Source organism: Mesitornis unicolor, unplaced genomic scaffold (assembly GCF_000695765.1).
Source record: "Mesitornis unicolor isolate BGI_N332 unplaced genomic scaffold, ASM69576v1 Scaffold55025, whole genome shotgun sequence".
Lineage (NCBI taxonomy): Eukaryota > Metazoa > Chordata > Aves > Mesitornithiformes > Mesitornithidae > Mesitornis > Mesitornis unicolor.
In genome coordinates, this window is record NW_010188631.1 from 9670 (window position 1) to 30901 (window position 21232).

General features: G+C 33.6%; 1 protein-coding gene across 1 annotated transcript; it reads left to right on the top strand.

Moving 5' to 3' along the window:
• Nucleotides 1–88: 88 nt before the first annotated feature.
• On the top strand, nucleotides 89–20404 carry PLCZ1 (phospholipase C, zeta 1; the record flags this gene model as incomplete). The annotated part of the gene is made up of 8 exons (XM_010185785.1): nucleotides 89–102; nucleotides 705–828; nucleotides 3208–3442; nucleotides 11941–12142; nucleotides 13453–13597; nucleotides 16277–16429; nucleotides 18617–18844; nucleotides 20248–20404. Coding segments are annotated over exons 1-8 (1258 nt in total), but the record flags the coding sequence as incomplete, so codon positions are not given.
• Nucleotides 20405–21232: the final 828 nt, after the last annotated feature.

Consider the following 21232-nt stretch of genomic DNA (forward strand, 5'->3'; position numbering starts at 1 on the left):
ACGCGGGTAGGGAACCAGCGCAAACCAAGGTGGTGTCCTGCCAGTGTCACCACAGTGAAGAGACCAGAACAGGCGACGAAGAGCCACCATGGAAGAGAACAGATATCCTTCTCCTGCTCTACCTCCTCCTCCTTTTACTGCTCTACCTGCTCCTCTGCTCTCCCTGCCCTACAATAACTGCTATTTTGTGACCTCCCCCTGTGCATGCCTCTTTCATGCCAGGCCTGAACTTGGCCTGTGCATGCATAAGACCCCCCAGCTGGGTGGCAGAGGAGGGCCTGGGGCAGGCAGTCCAGTCTGGGCTGGCCTGAGGCAGCCGGAGCTGGCTGAGCCTGGTTGGGTGAATGCAGTGCTGGGCATCCTCACCTCACTGCTGCTTGTTGTTGGCACATTTCCCTCCCCTCACTGGGCCTCTTTCTTCACCCTGACCACCCCTTCTTTTCCTTCACACCCCCCCCATTCTCTTTCTCTTTTCCTATTCATCACCTTTTCCCTCAGAGTCTTTCAGCACATAGAAAAATATCTTCCTATGTGCCTCAGGGCCTGCAACATTATCAGAAATCAAAAGATAAGGAAGTTCTGGAGTGTGAGAAAAGCAAAGTGCAAGCTTTTTAGGTTTAAAAATAATTAAATTTCTCTCCCTCATCCTCCTAGTAAAAGGCAATGTCATGAACCAGAAGTTTCCTTAACCTGATCTGTCATACGTGGTTTTTGTCTGTCATTCAGAGTGACTTCTTGGACGGGAAGATTGATTTAAAGATGACAATGAAGCTACTTGAAAAACTGCAAATGCTTTGTGATTATGCACACGTGAAACATGTTTTCAGGGTGAGAAATATGTAGTTTAAGCAATTAAATACATTTAGAAGTCCAGTTACACAAGTGCCTTGTATTTGCTGACTTTTGAAAGCTGATGTTTTGAGAAATGAATTTCATGTTTGTAGTATGTGCAAAAATCAGCAAATATTTTACCTTATACAGGTCTTTTATTTCTGTGTAAAATAGATAACTGTGTGGTTGCATTACCTCCATGGCTTCACCAGACCAAAATAGTGTGGGGTGATGGAAAATATATAGATTTTGATTCCTAACTTTTTTGGTAACAATGTCTCCTTTGAGAAAAATTAAAATACTCTGGTTTCATCCGATCCAGCTGCTTCTTTGATGAAGGTAATGAGCACAGGCATGCCTGTCTGATGCTGGTCAGAGCCATTAGAGTAACTTCCTAAAAATCCTTTTGCCAGAAGGACAATGTGAAGTTGTCTGATCTGCTCAGGCTTCAGGCCGCCATAGATCCAACACAGTTGTTCCTTTAATTTTCCACTATACTTCTCATTTGAAGTATCTAAGAGTATTTACTGTAATGTTCCTTTGAGAAATTTCAGAATCATGAACATTAAGGCTTTTAAAGCATAATACATTTTCATATATTTGCTCTCAAGACTAAGTCTTTGTCAAGATACTTCTTTTTCTGAGTAGCAAAGATTTTATGTACATTAATAAAAATAAGAATAATAAAAATCTACCAACAAAAATTTTCTAACAATTTTTTTAATATCAACATGATTTTCATAACTTAAATTTGAAAAGCTTCCATGTAGTATTATTGCCTGTATTTCATCAAGAGGCAACTGAGATAGAAAATTTCTTTTTTTGCCCAGTTTCACTTTGTGCCAAAACCTGAGTGAACATCGGAGTTCTGATAGATTGTTTAATTCCAAAATAAGTTGGTAGATTCTATTTGACATTTATGAGTAAATTTGCAGTTTTCTTAAAGATGTTAAGAATTCTATTGAGGATATCAGCCTTAGATGTGGGATTTCTCAAGCAGTAATGAAATGCAATTTATTAGCATTTGTATTGAATTATTTTCTTGCTGGTGATTTTTGTTAAAATTGATCATTTCGATTCTCTTTCACAAACTCAAAGCAAATACTTAAGAATTGACTTGTAAATTTTTTGGCTAAAAATTCTCATGAAATTAAACTTTTCTACCTGTTTGGGTTATCTAAAGTATTACTTTTATTGTACTTATTCAGACACCTCTTAGTAGGAACTGTACTGCGTAGGAAGAAGCTGGTAATGTATCATTAGGGTTTTAGTTTTTACGGTGTCTCTTCAACACTAACCTAGTTTAGTAATAATCAAAAGTCTTCATCAAAGAGCAGCCAGAGCTTGTAAGCTTTTTTACGTTTATGTGGAAGCTCTACTAACCATAGTAGTTGCCATGTTATTAGATGCTGAAATTGAGCCTCTTTCATAGACTCAGTTTAAAGAGCCAATATTTTTTGGTGAGTAAATTTCCAAAGTTTCTCTTAGTTTGGCAACTTTTAAGAATTATACAAGCTAAATGAATAGAAACAACTATATTTCATATGGACATTTATATATTTCATGTAGAAAGTTTAAACTAATAAATAAAATTGTTAAGTCTGGGAAAAATGTAGATGTCAGAAATGGTAAAAAAGTATTTTCCTGCTCAAATTCTTTTCCCTTTTTGATTTTTCTAGTGGCTTTAATGCTGAAACACTGAAATTAATTAATGTGCTAACATTTTGTAAGCTCTATGACAGCAAGTTACAGTTTAAGAATTCTGAAAGTGTGAATAATTAATATGAGTTAAACGTTCTGGCTTGTTAAGAATAGAACACAGTGTCATAGGTTATTATAAAGTATCTTGTCTCCAAACTTTAACAGTGTTTCCTATCTGATGTATTGAAAGACCTGGATCTCATGATAATTCGGTCATTCTTATTCCATTTTTTAGATTACTGTTTGCTGTATGTTGTATGTAAATTTAACTTTTTACAGTATGGTTTAAATTGCTGTTGAAGATGTATTATAGTAAATGCATTTTCCACTCAATTTTTATGCTGCAGACTTATTTTACTGCGTAGCATTTTGGAGGGTTTATATAATGTGTTTTGTTATTGCATATGCATTATGTAGAAAGTTATTGTAGCTACTTAAATGCTGATTTTGTCATACGGTATGTTTAAATTTGTATCAAATATTTTTAGCACACAAATTCAAATTTAAAAGTTACATATAGGACCAGAAGAACAAAATTTGATAATGTATTGCAGCCACTGTTACTTGAGATTTTCTTTATTGTTCTCGGTCTTATGATCAGTTATAACAGCGTGTTTTGTGTGTTTATTTGTATCATTGCATATCTTTGTATTGACTGGTGTGAATTTTTTTCAGAAAACAATTGACAAACGGAAGGATCACATGATTAACATAGAAGACTTCAGGGCAATTTATCGAACTATTGTACACAGACCTGAATTTAATGAACTTTTCCGTGTTTATGCGCCAAACTCCAGAATTCTAAGTTACACTGAGCTCATTGAATTTCTCAAAAAAGAACAACATGAAACTGAAGCTTGTGAAACAACTGCCTTAGAAATTATTTTAAAGCATGAACCCATTGAAGAAGGTATGCATAGTTTAAATATTTGATTGTTAGATCTTATTTATTGTGCTTCTGTCAGTGACTGTGTTCATACTTTTGCTGACTATGCAAATTGAACTTTTAAAGGGATATCAATGTAAGCAATTATAATTATGCATTTTGTGTAATATAATTTGTAAGCACTTGTACAAAATGTTGATTTTTTTGAAATTCAGATCTTTAAACATTTTAAATGTAATACTACAAGAAACCTTGAACAAAGCAGAATAAATTTACACAACACATTCCTCAGTGATAGCATATTGCATTACTTACCAGATCTTACTTCTTGTTGCAAGACTGGCCCAAAAACTACATGTAGATTGCTTAAAACAAAATACAATTTTCATAGAGCAGAGGAACTGAAATAAAGTGTATTAAATCTTTTTAATGCCCATGGAAATATGTGAATGACCATTAAGAAGTCATATTGAGTTTTTTTATTTAACTAAGTGTTTAAAAATAATTCTCCTTAATTAATTAGAGGAATACAAATATTGCATTGCAAAGACAAAAAAAAAAATAGAAATTTTGTTTTGTTAACAACTGGTCTGTTCAGCACAGGATATTTCTGTTAAGGGAAATCACCTATAATTAAATCAGTCATAGAGGTTGATTTTTTTTATTTTATTTTCTGTATTAAAGTCTGGAGACTGAGGACAGCATTTTTGAAGACTAGAAAATAGCAGAATTTAGTGTTATGTAATTTATTTTGATTTAATTACTGAGATTCAAAAAATCCATTGCACTTCCAAGCATATTTTGCAAACAAGACTGTTCTAATCCTACTTGGGGGTCACATTAATTGTTACAACATTGTTGATATAGCAGAGCTTTTTGCTCAGAGTTTCTCTTACTAGTGGAAAGAATACATGCTACTAGAGTTTGATACAGTACTTCCATTTTGTACTATTTAAACCTACAATTTATTTTAATAGAATGCTCTCCGTAAATCATATTTTTGCACTTGGTATGTCTATATTTGTGTCATATGGCAGAAAGTTTAAATGTAGAAGCAATTTAATAGCAGAGATTTCACAGAGGAAAGCAACTTTTAAGGATGTATCTACTGAGAATGTTATATCTCTACCCTCTCCTGCCCAAACCCAAAGACTTATATGTCCCTTTGACTGACTTGCAGAAGAAGCACTATGTAAGATTTTCAGAGGTGCCTGACCACCTTTTCTGAATCATGAGAACTCTGAGATGAGTGGAAATTTGTTAAATCTGTAATATGTGAATTCTTAGCTGTTGAAGTCTGCTTCAAGTTGTGGTGCACCATTTCTGCTGAGTTTCACTGAACATAGCTTGAGGCAAAGTTTGCAACTAAGAAGCTAAGAAGAAAAAAGCAGAGTTAACTGCATTTTGTTGCAAGCTTTGTACAGTGACTTTGTTGGTTTCCTCTGGTTCCCCATCTTTGATAAGGAGTGGAATTTATAACTGGTTAAGAAAAATAAACCTAAGGTAGAGAAAATCTTCCTTTTGCGATAACAACTTTGGAATATCGATGTTGATCATTTCCACCATAGGGTAAAGAAGAAACTGGATCACTCTTTCAATAAGAGTGTTTCACTAAGAGTCACTCACTGTCCAGTAATGGTTACAAAACTATTCACCTTATGCCATTGCTTTCTGAGGTTGCCTTTCAAATTAGAACATGCTTTATTGAATATATTCTACTCTTGCTGAGAACTAATGTGTTCAATAATTAATTATCTAATAAGTTACCAGTTTTAAAAGGTGTGGTTTGTTGTTTTTTTTTGGTTTTGAGCTATTCTACTTTGATGGGAAAGTTAATAACCATAAAGCAGTTAAACAATGCTGACTCTTTAGTCAGTTGGAAAACACATCTGTAAATATCAACTAAAGTTTCTATAGTTTTAATTTAATGTCTAGTTTAAATTTCAGATGCTGAGCCAAAGTCTTGTTTGTTTCTTCATCTGTGATAAAATTGTCTTGTAGTTGCAAATAATCTTACTGAGTGAAATAATAACTGTATTGTTCATGCTCCTTTGAGTGAACTAATACTCCCACTCAAACTTATTTATTGGAAGGTTCCAGATGTGATTGACATGGTAGTTGATTCATATGGTGTTGTGATAGACCATTTTGTGTAACTGTCATTCTGAATTTGCTATAGACTAGTCTTCATCAGAATGATCTGTTGGACTCATCTGCCATCCTTGTCCTGTGCATTGCAGAAAGTGAAAAGGGCAGATTTTGACACTTGATTGACTGGTTTGCTAATAGTAACAACCATTCTCTGATAAACTTGATAGCACTAGTATGTCAAGATTAAGATGAAAACAATGACCAGATTTCATATAACATTGTTGATGAATCCGTCTATAGCATTTAGTGCATCCCTAGCAGTTATGTGCTGAGAGAGAAGAGTTTTCAATGCTATTGAGCCAGATAACTGAATTAACTCTCTGTACTGTAGTTAGTTCAGGAATAGTATAGAATATGTTACTCTTTCTTTTTTATTGTACTATTTAAATTTCTAATGGAAAAAATGCTGCATTAACAGATGTTTTGTGTGTGTGTTATAAAGCTCGTGTTTTTAGCTGAAGGAACCATTTTATGGAAGAGATCATAAAAGAGGGTAACACATCATTCAGACCTGAGAGTTGTCTTACTAACATCCAAATGTCAGTTTTGTTCTATACAAACATTTTATTATCGCTCACTTTTATTACTCATTTTGAATAAAGGTCTTGAGTAATATATGAGATTAAAGAAAACATTACAACCGAATGCACTTTTTTTTTAAAGCTTGTATCTCTTTTTTAAAAAACCTGTTGCTCATGACTCAGTATTTGCATGGTTAGGATTAAAGGCACAGCGAGGATAAGAAGGTGCATCCCACTATTATTTACATTCTTGTGCTATTCAAAGTCTCTTCTCCTGTCTCTGTGTTTTCTTGCTAGTCAGTACAAAACCAGGTCAAAAATACAATCCTGTCTTGAAAAAAATACTTACTTTGTAAATAACAATATAGGCTTGGTGCCTGTCAGATAAAGAATCTGAGTAATCCAGAGTATATTTGTGAACAAAAAAAAATCTTCAGTTTATTCTTAGGATATACATTCATTTAAACTTTTTTAATGTATGTGCATGTTTGTGAGAAAGAAAGCAAGAGGGAGAGCATGCATTTGCAGGAGAGACGTTTTGATCCCGTTGACCAATTGTAAACCAATTGTAAATTTAAAACAGCAGAGACCTCAGTCGAATTCCTACAGATTTCATAAAAAAATGTGTGAAATAAAAAAGATTACTTAAAAATCTCAACTAAAACAATGGCTGAAGCTGGATTTATGAGATACAACAATTCAGATGTGTGAAAGAGCATGTAAATATCCAGATTTAGGAAAATCTTTCACCAGAATAAGACAATCGATCATGAGATACAAACCCTTAGAAAACTAAACTGCAACTCAGACAGGTTTTATTTTAGACATTAGGAAGAAATTCTTCTCTATGAGAGTGGTGAGACACTGGCACAGGTTGCCCAGGGAAGTTGTGGGTGCCCCCTCCCTGGAAGTGTTCAAGGCCAGGTTGGACAGGGCTTTAGGCAACCTGGTGTGGTGGGAGGTGTCCCTGCCCATGGCAGGGGGTTGGGCTGGATGATCTTTAAGGTCCCTTCCAACCCAAACCACTCTATGATTCTATGATTCTATGACTTTATTCCAGTATGCACCAGTATTAGTTGCACGTGTGGGTCCAGTAGAAAATAGACTCCCTAGAATGTAAACTCAGAGTAGAAATAGAATAATATTCTTACCTTAGTCAAGGAAATATTTCTGTCTTTACAGTTCACTTAGAGTATAAATGTTTTAGTCTGGCATTAAGTAGCTAGATTTCATAGTGTGAAACTCCATCTGATAAGGTTTCTGCCTTGAGGCTATTATTATTTGATACTTTGAACAATTATTGAAAGCTTCCTTCTTCCAATATAGCAGTGTAACTTTGCCTCTGATTGCAAGTATTTCTCATGAATTCACCCCTAAGATTCCCAGCAGACATATCTGTACCCATTTCAATATCTCTGGTTGCCAAGAAACATAAACATTTAATTACTAATTTGGCTATAAGAAAACAAAGAACATACATATTTAAACATAGGGAAAAACACCTTTCTCCCCATTCCCCAGACTCAACTTCAGTTCAGGCTTCTCTCCTCCCCACTTCCTAGCCTCCATCTTAGTCCAGACACCTCTCCTCCCATCTTGCAGTTGCAGCAGGTGGTACTTGGCCCCTTCAGTGAGGAAACAGGCATTACAGGAGGCTCTGGTCAATGCATAGTGATTTCTTTCTACTGCTCCACCTTTCTCACACTTTTTCATTCTTACTTGTTTTATCTGCTTCAGCATGGATCCTGCACAGGCCTCAGTCCCTTCAGGGCAGCAAACATTTTATGAAAGCTTTCATTTTTAATTTCCATAAAGAAAGAAAAATACTTTCAAAGAAGTTTCAAGATAAAGAAGAAAGCAGAATGTAATAAACTCTTAAAAAGCATAGGCATATAATGTAATCCAAGTCTTTAAAATACTCAAGTCGTATCCATAATTCTTCTCTGATATGGCAGTGTTTGTATATATGGCAGAACTGGAATTTACCTTAACTGGAGGAAAGGGGAATTTTATTTTTTTAAATTATGTATTGAAAAAAAGAATATTATGAATACATTTTATTCCAGACTATCAAAAAATGGAAAGGCAAGAAAAAAGCATTAAACTTTTTAAACAAGAGGCTACAAGAAACCAGAAATCTTTTCTTGCTTTCACTTTTTCTTTCTACACTAAATGGATATGTGTACATACTAACTACTACTACAGAATCCTAAAGGAGAAAAAGACTGAGGTTCTTCTTGGGAAGAAATGTGAGGCCTTGATGAAACTATCTTTTCACTGTGGAATAGTTATGGAGATGAATTCTCTTTTCTTGTAATGGAGAAGCAGAAAATGTCTGTAAATGGTCAGAAAATAGTATGACTGTGCTATTTCTCAGAACTTAAAAAGCACCCCATTCCATTTCTAACTAGTTTTGGTATCTTCATCAGACAAAGGTAAGAGAGAGTTGTAGAGAAGCCCAGTAAGTTTACTCTACTGCTAAGAAAAGGGTGAATGAATAGTAGCAATAATAAAAAATTAAGCTTACTTTTAACTTAAACTCTGGAAACGATAATATCTTCTACCAAACATCAGATCTCTAAGAATGTATCTTAGCAGATGGCATACCATTTATGTTCACGTGGTGCTTTTTCGCATATCTCAATTCACAGAACTGCATATGCTACCAGAACTGTTAGTAGAAAGCCACTCTCTTCCTGCTTACAGATAGGTCTTATAATTTCACAAATTTTCTTGAGTTTTGGTAGTTCTCCAGAAACACGATGGTGACTTTAGTTATATGCAGTGCAAGGACAGAAACTAGAGATCCCTGAGAAAAAAAATTATAAGCCACTGTAATACAATGGCCTGTAATAAACTGCATAAAAACATGAAATATTTTTAGTCCATTGACTACAGACATGAGCTGCATCTTTTACAGAAGCCAAAGACTTTACATGCTGGCTAACAAAGTAAGACAAATTTGCTTTATAAGTTTGTCACTTTTAGAGGATTATGATCGTGAGCATATTTATCTAAACATAATTGCTCGTCCTGAGAACACAGTAGTTATCTTTTATCAATGACAAGAACAGCCGGGAAAACATCAAAAGTAATTCAGAAAATAAGAAAAAGTTTGAAAAGTCAATATTTTTCATTGATTATAAAAATGAATGTAAAAAAGAAAGATGTTACTGAAAAACAAAGAAACAAATAAAAAAAGATTTTCTGACCAGAGAAATATACAGAATAAGAAAAATAAATGAATCAGAAATGAAAATGAGATACTATCAATGAAAAGCTTTCTCTTCAAAGGTATTATGTCTACAATCCATGAATTCATTATAGATAAAGCATACAGAATGAATGTATTCTGTTTTGAACAACATGTAAAAAAATTCAAAATGTTTTTAAAACCCCAGAAAGTAGAAACTTAATCCAATTGTTACAAGTGTAAAACAATATAACTTGGGCATGTGAATAAATCAAAAATGTCAAGATACTGAATAAGATACAACTGTCAAGAGTCATCAGGGTAGCAATTAGTCATTCTGCAAATATGTTCGTTATAAGAAAGACCAAGGAAATTCTTGATGCACTACCTAACTACAATCAGGTGTCTAATATTATTAATGAGACTAGAGTAAGATCTCAATCAAAAATATGGAAAAAACAGGGTAAGACATGCTTAAATGACAATCAGATCAGTGAAGACAGGTTGACAAATCCAAGTTCTTAGAAAATAGACTGTAATAAGCTTGGCTAATACAGGTTACCTTCAAAAACACGTGGAGAATGGATGATAAATTGAAAGACTGGGAAAGATCAAATGTAATATCTATTTTAGAAAGGGAACATCCAAGGAACTAGACACCAGTCAGTTACCAGAAAAAAATGGAACAAATAGTGAATATGTAATCACCTCTAAGATGCTAAGGATGAGTAACAGCTTGTCAGGACATTCCACAAAGAAGTAATATCCAGTATTCTTCTATGAGAGTGTAACAGTGCTGGTGGATAGAGAAAAAACAAAAAATCCTACTTTTAACACTGTCTTGCATTCTAAGAAGCAAGTTGAGGAAGCAGGCAAAATAGTTTCTCTGAGCATTGTTTTGGGATCCAGACTTCAATTAAGCTATTGATAAGCTGGGTGATGGAATAGAAATTAATTTCATTAAATTTAGATTTGACACCAGAACTTCAAGTATAGTATATATAGTATAATATAGTATGACATAGAAAAGAATGATGGAGTTTAATAAGGGAGAAACACTATGTTCCATTTAGGGCATCAAACAAGAAGGAAGTTCACCAGATGGCAAGAATTTTAGAAGTTGTAGAAGAACAAAAAAAAATTCAAATGTCCAAGAAAACCTAACCTAAACAAAAAGATGCAATGAATTTGATTAGTTTCTTCTGAAAAGCAGTGGAATGATGGGAAGTGTGACAGCAGTCTTCATATGTGTATAAGACTGTGGAAAAAAGGGAGAGGAGTAGTACAAAACAGAACAATGATTTTGGACAGCAAGGAAGTTTTGGGGTAAATGTTATGGAAAACTTTCTAACAAGAAGGTTACTTAGGTGCTGAAATGAGATTACTAGAATGTCTGAGGATTCTTCAGCAATGGAAGTCTTTAAGAATGCCTCCAACAGACTTCTGGTAGGAATACAATTTGTAAGGTTAAGGGCAAACGTATACATGCATGATGTCTGGAGGGCCAGGTTTTCTAGTTCACAAATCTGTGTAATTTAGAAATAATTCTTTTCTTTGTGTTACCATCACCAGAATGATTTTCATAAATTCTCATTCAGGTAGAAAAATTTCAGTCTGAACACATGCTCAAGATTGATAATTGTCATGTAAACCTGTAAATTTTAATTTGTATAGCTATATTGACAATTAAAAGTTCAGATAAGCGTGGAGATTTTTTTTGTCAAAAGTTTGTATACAATGACGTCTTTAAGTTATCATTAACAGAAAATAATCTTGAATTACTTGCTGTTTAATTAATACTAGTCTACTATGGTGACAGTAATAAGGTAATTTTAGAGCCAGAACTGGGCAAAATCCCTGACAATTTCAAACTAGGTTATGTTTAGCAGCAAGGCTGACTTCTGAGATTATATAATTTTCAAAATTATTACATTTGAAGCATGAGTTTGGAACAGCAGTTGGCAGTATTATGGATCTCTTTGTCATGAAATCAGTTAAAAACAAAACAAATAGGATAACTATCACTGGTATGGAGGCAATTAGCACATTTTGTTATAGATGTAATAATATAATAATCTTGGTTTGCAATTCATCTTTGTGGACAGTCATTTATTTTGTTAAGATGATATTTTTATTTCAAATACTTCTCATTGAAACATTATTTCATCAATATTTATTTCGAATTTTCCACTACTGAGGAAGATATTTGGTGCTAGGAACTGAAGTTTCTGCAAGATTGTTTTGACAGTCTTCAACTGACATTTTGTAGAACAATTCCTGATCGTTCTACAGAGAAAAGAAAATTCTGTTTATGCATTGACTGGCATGTTACTTTCCAAAACTAAACAACAAATATTTTCCTTTGTATTTATTTAGGACTACTGTAAATTCTTACTGCTGTCCATAGAAGAATAAAGTGTCACAACACATATATGTCCTCTCATAATTTTGAAGCACAGCAATTCAGGTCTAGAATTGCACGCATCTGTTGTTTGTGTTTATATCGTTTAATATGACTTTTAAAACTGCAAGAAAGTGTTATGCTGTATAACCTTTAACAATGCTCAGGATTGGCTATTAAGCATTATGGAAAGTACACAGATATAACTATTAGTTTAGCTTCACATCAGAAATTTTTTGCCTTCTTTTTTTTCTAGTGAGGAAAAAAAGGCAGATGTCATTTGAAGGATTTGTGAGGTACTTGATCTCAGAAGACAGTTCGGTATTTAAAAGTGATCACAGGACCGTCTACCAAGATATGAACCACCCATTATGTGACTATTTTATTTCATCTTCTCACAACACCTACTTGGTATCTGACCAACTAATAGGGCGCAGTGATTTATGGGGATATGTCAGGTATTTAGATAATGTTTTTTAATATTTTAAACTTTCTTTGTCTTTTTGTAAATGAATACTAAGTTGCATATAATCCAGCTTGGCAATAAGGAACAAAACCATCAGAGATACAAGTAGAAAACGTGTGAGGGATATATTATTCTGTGTGTATACTTTTCAATATATTTGTCAAGCCATCTGTTCATAGTCTGGAAACAATCTATTTTTTTCACTTATGTCTCAAAAAATCTACTTCACAGCAAATTAAATCTATAGTATGCTGCATGGTATATGATTAAATCACCTTTTAATCTCAACATGCCATGCAAAAATAAATAACTCCCTGAAATAAATTCCTGGGCAAGTTCAATCTGATCAATATACATGATGTAAGGGAACAGTATGGTGGAGTATGTCAAGCATATCTGTGATCAGTGTATTTTACAATGTGATCAGTTTAGAAAAAAAACAACAGCAAATGTAGGCACTATAGTAGCCAAGAGGGAGAAGAAAATTTTTGTTTAAACGTGCAGCATATGACTCCAAGAAGAGAAGGAAAACAGGATGCCTTACTAACAATACACATTTAGGAGAAATTATCAGAGAAGAAGAAAAGGGGTTGTGCAATAGGGGTAATATAGAGGGACACATAAGGTATGAAGAATTTGGAAAACAGGTATCCAGCTTTCCTATTTGTACTACTTCAGTGAAGTGAAAGCAGTTGGAACTATCATCTAGCTGAACTTTTTTGTTTTGGTTGTTCTCTGGATATCTAATAACGGCTTTCAACCATCAGAAACACTAGTGTATTTATTTCTATGAGTATTTAAAATTATATGACATTAATACTGCATTGCTTAAAGTAATTGCAAAGAGGGTATAAAATTACCTGCCTTCCTTTTTGTCTAAGGAAAATATAAAATGTTACATTTGTCTTTGCAGACAAATCCTGGGATAGTATCCAAAAAGGCCCTTTCAAACATATCTCCTACATTGAGCAAGAATTTGTCCTAATTCCAAAATTGAATTCTCCAATTTTATTTAAATTTTTGACCTTTTTTTTTTCATTTGTTAATGAAGGTTATCCAGATAATCCATTTTACTCCATAATGCTCTAATAAGGTTTATTAGCTAATATGCCTAAGATAAACAAAATATAGCTGTCTCCAATCTGTACAATTATATAGGATATATTTTCTTTTGTGTTTTTTTTGGTAGGGTTTTTTTTTGTAATTATTCAATATGTTTTTAATCAGAAATATGGTGACTTGTACAAGAAAGTTTGATATCTTTCTTTTGACTGTAAAATTGTTTCTCTTGTTCTTTTGAAGTGCTCTCTTAAAAGGATGTCGTTGTCTGGAAATTGACTGCTGGGATGGCTCAGACAATGAACCTGTTGTGTATCATGGTCACACTTTAACGAGCAAAATTTCATTTCATTCTGTAATTCAAGTGATAGACAAGTATGCATTTGCGGTATGTATACCTATATATATCTACTGGTTAAAATGTGATGGTGGCTTTCAGGGACATGGTTGTTGTCCGAGATTCTTCAGGGTAAAAAAACAGAGACAGAGCTTGTGGCAGTGGACGTTGCTGAAATAAATAATGGGAAAATTGTGCTCTCTCTTAATATATTTTTAAAATTTTATTTAAAGAATGGTAAACTTATTTTGCTGATAATAACTCAAATATTTAAACAAGGACTGAATATGAAGTGAACCGGTACTTCAGAAACAGTCTGATGCTTTTCTCCTTTTTTATATCTTTTCAATTTTTCTCTTATTGTTGTTGCTATCAGTCTGTCATATCCTATGCTTGAATTTACAAAATAGAGAAAAATGTTAGATTGTATCTGAATTTGAGACTTTGTTTTCCATTTCCTCTCTTTTTATTTTGAATTCAAGTCCTGATAAAGATTACCATCTTCAGCTATCTTTTTGCCAGACAACTCATTAAGGTAATGTCCCTTCTGCCTATCTTTGGCAAATCAGTGAAAGCTGGAGAGCTTTTGGCACTGTCTCAGTCTTTTGTATAGGTTTCTGGCAAAACTCCTGCTCAAATGAAACCCTGAATGACTATTAAGATAACTCTTGTATTCAATCCAGCATTATGTGTGTGAATATATACACCTATGATCATACATGTGTATGGATCTTTAGACATATATATTTATAGCTTTCTCAGAGTGAAGCAAAGCTGTATTTTATCTGTTCCGATTTCTATATAAAATTTAATTAGCCTCTGATTTTAAAAGATAGTGAAAACAAATATATGGTTTTGTTTCATTGTTCTTCTTAACCCATTAGACATAACTCATTTGTTTTTGATAATACACAGCATATTGTATGTAACAGTAATACAAGTTTCAATTAACAAGAACAAGTTACAATAAGATTATAAAATCACGACAGTAGGTAATGGTTTGTACCAGCTGTCTGACCAGGGTAAGGTGTGCTTCTGTTAGTGGTCAACAGCAGATGCTCAGGCAGAAAGTGTAAAAACAGGGTAAACATAAAATGCTACTTCCCTTAGAAATTGATAGTTTAGGTCTTGCCCAAACAAAGATGTCATTCAGAATATGTGTTTTTAGTAGTCATCAGTATTACTGGCAACTTACGAGATTTATTTACACAGTCTAAATGGACATGTCTCATTTGAGCTGTTCTCTAACTTTGACTATTTCCCAAGTTTCACCTGTCTTGAGCGCTGTGATGAGTAAGGTGTAAAGAGTCCCAAGACAAGTTTGTGATATTATTTAAAAAAACATGCATAGCTTCTTCACCTGAAAACAATGATTTCTGAGCAAGTTTTAAGGATTCTGACAACTTGAAATGCAGTCAATTAAAATCTGTCAAAAGTTAAAGCTAAAAATATTCAATTCTGGTTTACTTTGTCAATTGTAATTTTTAAATCTGACTTTACCTTTCAAAAACAAACAAAAAATTCTCACTTTTCATAAAACTGTGTAAAAAATGGAGGAAACTCTGTACACCGAAGAAACACTTTCCCTCAACAAAACAGAAATATTTTATATCTGTGTCGCCTGCAGTAAACTGGTGGCTACAATTTATATTTAGCTGAAACCAATTTTGCCTTATCATTGTTTATTACATTGTCCTTTAGCATAGATACCAGCCACTAAAGGACCTATTACTAAAATATGTCCAATGTAAGTTTAAACACACATTATTATATCAGAGCTTCCTGGTTCTTCCTGTATGTACACAAAATTTGCTATTATTTTGTTTTCTATTTTTCTTTTCCCTTATTCCCCCTTATTGAATTTTTTTTCTCATAAAACTTAGTCATTATTTATAAAAAATTTGTCTATGTGATAATTCCCTATTGGGATGACTTAGTCAATAGAATTTCAGAGCAGTTGTGATATTAAGTGCAAAAGAAAGAAGAGATTTTAGGTCTGAAGAGATGAATAGCTCTTTAACTTTGAAAAATTAAAAAATTGACAACATTGATATTTTTAGAATTCAGAATGTTTTAAGCCTCCTTTGAAATGAACATATACAATTTTTTATGCTTTAGTGTGTATGGGAGGTTTTACCCCTTCCACCTTTTTTGGCAGATGACATCATAATTCCTCTTTTTTCTTTGTAAGTTCATTTGTTGAGAACCTCTGCTTCAGACTCACAGTAGCCGATGCATAATTTTTAGAAGCTCTTTGTATCAGTTGAGCTGTCAACTCTGTGAGAAATTCTGCTTTATGTTAAATGTCTCCGATAAATTATTTTCTATGGATTGTCAGCTAAGTACACGTCAACACATGCATTCCAAAGAGCAGCACAGATATTACCCGATTTCTCTAATGAAGTATTGTGTCCTTGTCAACTGATATTGATTCCCCTGGTTGTTTTGTTCTGTTTTCATCTCTGTATATGTCTTCTCCTGTTTTAAGCCCCCTTAACTTCCTGAGGATGCATATTTTCCTTTCTTCATTTGTATTTCCTCTTTTCTATCAATATTGTGAGCTTTTTTATTGTGTTACTAACCTGAAACAATTGACTTATACTCTGAAAGTTTTGAAAATAAAAGAAAATAAAGATTATCAAGGGGATTTTTGTAAGCTATTTTGAGAAATAAAAACATATTTCTAATTTTTATTTATTAATAATAAAATCCTTTAAATTATATTTCCAGGCATCTGACTATCCAGTTATACTGTCTTTGGAGAACCACTGCAGCCCTAAGCAACAGGAAGTAATAGCAGACTATTTAGAAACTATTCTAGGTGACAAACTTCTTACTTCACCAATTGGTGATGCAGCAGTGACTCAACTACCTTCTCCTGAGGTAAAAACACTGCATTTTTCTCTGTGAAAGACAGGGGAAAAACACTGATTTTTTTGAGTTTTTGTTTGTTTGTTTTGGTTTGTGGTGTTTGTTTGTTGTTTTTTTTTTAGTCTTCTGAAGCTGAATTTATGAACTGCTTATCTGGTGTCTGGTGTAATTATTTTGATATCCAAAATAATTAAACAACACAAAAGAAAACCATAAACATTGAAACATTGTAAAAGAGGAAACAAAGTATAAATTTTTAAACATTATGCTTTGAACCACGATTTTAAAACCTTCACTTTAAAAGTGTTTAGTGTATCTGTTTTCTGCTAATTTATTTTTTATTCCTTAGATTGAAAGGATTTCCTGAATTTTAAGCATGTTATTGAAATGGAAACCTGAATCTACATTTTTTGTCAATAACAATGTTAATAGGACTATTTCATCAAGTTCTGTTACTGCAAAAACACTGTTTGTTTCTCAGTGTGTTTCTCCCTAAGGCAGTGTTTCTCAGCTGGTAGCTTATATTAATTGCAGTGGTCAGTAAGCGAGTTTGCATGATCCATTCCAAAGTACTTGCAACTTTATCTTGGAGTCTTATATTCAGCTGTTATGGTTTGTGTTGTACATCACATTAACCAAAATTTCTATTTAGTATAACAACTAAGTTTTGTTCGTTTAATTTTTTTAATATGTGTTCCAATTGATTGTACTTGGAGACTTTTACTTATGCAAGCCTTGGAGTCCCATTACGGTCTAGGGAAGATCTATTATGTTTTACATATTTAATCTGCTTTAATATTTTTACAGTTTATATATAAGTACATAGTAAACATATTTCTAAAATATTTTTTCTTTTATATTTAAACTAGAAAAGATAAGTTCTAGTGAATGTTCAGACTTTAGGCTCATTTTCTGCTTAAAAGTTTGAGACATTTGTACAAAAAGATGCCACATGTTTAGCACTCCTGATTACCAATTGAAGATCTCTAATTTCACATAGTCACTGATTTTGTAACCATGTATTTGTCATAAATTTTTCTGAAGATCTGTTTGAAGCTCAGTCTTAAAATCTGTGGTATGTTTTTTTTCAGTTCATGGTTCAGGTTCAGTGATTTGGGTTAGCTATTATTGAAGTCTGCTTCTGGCCAAAAAAATAGCAAAATTTTTTCTTGCTAGAGTATTTTCTGTAAATGTTTTTGAAAAGAGAGCTGTGATTTTAATGTGATCTTTATAGAAAAGAAATTAAATGTTTGTCCTCCCTTGGAGTTTTTCCATCTTTGCTAATAGTTCATAAACAGCATTTTAGAAACTATCTGATTTAAAACATCATGGCCCACTTTTATATGATGACACAGATCATGGTCTTTTTTCACTTAAAGCAAGTTTATATATAGGAGGCAGTAATATATTCATGGAAAGGTTTTCCTACCTTTGCATACCAAGGTTTTTTTTAATTTGTAGAATTAAATCTTACCTATGAATAACAAAAAACAAAACCAAAAGTGGACAGAATTGCTTTTAAATATTGGGAAATATGAAGATGCAAAGGAAAACTCAGAACTCTTGAAAATATGAGTAGCATTATTCATATTAAAACTCTTCTAAAAATATCATAGGAAAAAAATGAGTACATCAATAACAAATGAAGGAAATGTTAAAGGGCCTCCTTATTCTGAATCACCAGTGCAGAGACACTAATAAAATCTTACATTAGCATGGCATTGATAGATATTAAACACACGATGTCTCATTCCACTGGCACACTGACAAACTGCTAATACTAGATCTTAAGTGATAAGGGGATTATTGGCAATGGAGACTGCAATGGAAATAAATGGAATGTCTATTACTTTGCCTACGGCTCTAGTTTCTGTTATAAAGCTTTGGGTTTATAGATGTGTTTCTATCATCCATGCTTTTTATTTTTACTCAATGGATACCCTAAATTACAGTATTTAAATATCTTTTATTAATGTGTTAGTATTTTTCCTTGTTTCTGTAATGCTCTGAGCAGCAAAGCCTTCTTTTTGATTAGTGCATATGAAACTTAAGGAATATTTTTGTGGATCACTTTATCCAAGAACCTAAGTAAGTCTTGTTACTCACTGAGAGCTCCTGTGTACAGTGGTAGAGATGAATGTCTGCTACATAATAAATCTTCATCATTCTCATTACTGCTGTTTAACCTTTTTTCTACAGGCATTGAAATTCAAAATTCTGATAAAAAATAAGAAAGTTGGAACAATTGAGGAAGGTATGCTCAGAAAAGATGTTGACAGTCACGGTGAAACTATGGAAATTTCTGATTCTGAAGATCTATCTGATGAAGATGAGACTGATGAAAAACGCCGTCTTGTCCAAAGGACGAGTTCGCGCAAAAGAAAATGTGAACGTAAACCTTCACCTCCACCTCGAAAAAAGGCAAAGGTAACTTTTGTCTCAATTGAATTTAGAAAACATAGATGTATGACAGTTGTTTTGTTGGTTTTCGGTTTTTTGTGTGTTTTGTTTGTTTGTTTGGTTTTTTTTAAGGAATATTTTGTTAAAATAGAGACTAAATTTAAATTATAGGATTTAAAATTATTTAGATAAAAATATTTTGAAATATTTTTTAGCTCAAGGTTTCAGAGATTTCCTGGTTCTTACACAACACTCCAAACTGAAATGTGTTTTAATATTCAACTGAAAACACTCCTTCCCTGCACTCTCATCCTAAACTCCACCTGTGTTTTTCACCTTCTGTTGGAGTGGAAGTGTATATTCTGAGGCCTCACTTTACTCTGTTGAAGTATGGGAGAGAACCCAACATATATTAGCAATGCTGTTCACTTTCTCTGTGTCACTACCTTCCACATCCAGAAAGTTGTATTATTCAGGAGGTCTGTTCCAGCAGAGTCCTATTGCTTCTCATGGAACATAGCCTCAGAATAATTAATGCATTTGAACTTTGCCTAGTTTAAGAGCCACAAGCAGGCAATTCCTATTGTTTTGTCAGATGCGAATTTGCCTTCAAATGCTTTAATGGAATATAAACATTATTAGTACCATTAGCTCTTTGTTGGTTGCTACCACTGATTAGCTCACAAGTTCATGCTAAGTAAAATGAAAAGGTCACATGGTATCTCAGTTTAAGAGATAAGACCCTTGGTGAAATTTCAGTCACTTCAACGTGCCCTTGGTTTTGCCTGCTGTGACAACAGAGCAAGGCTAAACAAAGATTTCGACTAAAGAGTTTTCCATCTTAATTAAGAAGGACAGAGTTTTCCTAACTTCAGAGCAATGCTTGGAGGAATATATCTATGATTGATTTGCTTGGCACAGTAAAAATATTCTTCTATTCTTCTACGTTTTGTAGTTGAGTTTGTGCTATTGATGTATAGATTCTCCTGTTCTTTTATTTATTTTTTTGAATTTTCCCCTCCAAGTACTTCCTACCAGTGTACTTTAGGAATATAAAGTTGGACACGTATTTTAAATAAGTAATGTTAAGAGCCACGAAAAAATGTGTTATTTTACATATCAGTTTCAGAAACAGGGAAATTATAAAGGTGTCCAGCAGAACACTGTGCTAGGCAACCTTGGAAGCATGTCTCCACTCACCCTGTAATTGCTATGATGAACTTAGAGACAATAACCTTAATTGTCTCTGACTGGATCAACTCTCACTATCATAAATCGTATATTAAGCTCATGTGTTCAATAATTGTGACACATTTTCTTGTGCTTCATGCAACAAAATGATAGCTTCTTCTGAATTGTTAATAATAATAATGAAATACATGTTACTGTGATTTTTGTATTTTTCCATTATTTTATATTATGATTATTAGAAGAAGAAGACAAAAATTGCCCTTGCGTTGTCGGACCTTGTGATTTATACCAAATCTCAGAAGTTTGTGAGCTTTGATTATTCCTTAGCTAATCAGAAGTGCTATGAAAATAATTCAATTGGAGAGGTTCGAGCACAAAAATTTGCAAAACATTCAGGTAATTTCTTTTGATTTAAAGTTACAAAGTTGCTATGGTTCACTGCTTAGGCATTGGAAGGGTTAAAATGCTATAAAACACCTGCTGTACAGTTTTATTTGGTTGTTTTTATAACACTGTTTTAGAAATATCTTGTAATCTGCACTGCATTTTTATATTTCAGTCAGTTTTTTGAGGAAAATTGAAACTCAGCTTTGTTTTAATTTCATGTAGTTTTATAAGAACAAATATTGACACTGTACACAAAATGCCTTTTTATTTTTTATTTTCTGCTTCAAATAATTTAGAAGTAAGTCAATGCTTGAAAATATGTGGACTAGATTTCACACCTCCCCATGTATGGTCTGTAGTACTCACTGGAGTTGGACATGCAGTACCCCTGATGATAACTGCAGATAAGAGAATCCACATTGATGGAATGAATAAACGCCATAGCAGGCAGTTTGCTCCATTGGACCAGATCTTTCATATGAGCCGAGCTGGATTATTCAAAACTCATTCTGTGTTGGAGTGTCTCCATTTGGTGCAGCCAACACAGTGCAGCCTCTGCTGTTTTAACTCCAGCTGTCTGCCAGCAGCCCTAAGGGAGTGTTACGAATGGACATCACTGACCATGAGAATGAAGTCTGCCACAGGCTTGGTTATTCAGGGCCAGCCCAGCTGCTATCCACCACTTTGTGGAGATTATATTCACAAGGCTGTGGATGCTATCTACCTGGACTTTAGTAAGGCCTCTGACACTGTCTCCCACAGTATCCTCCTGGAGAAGCTGGCTAGGCTGGACGGGCATACGCTTCGCTGGGTTAAAAACTGACTGGATGGCCGAGC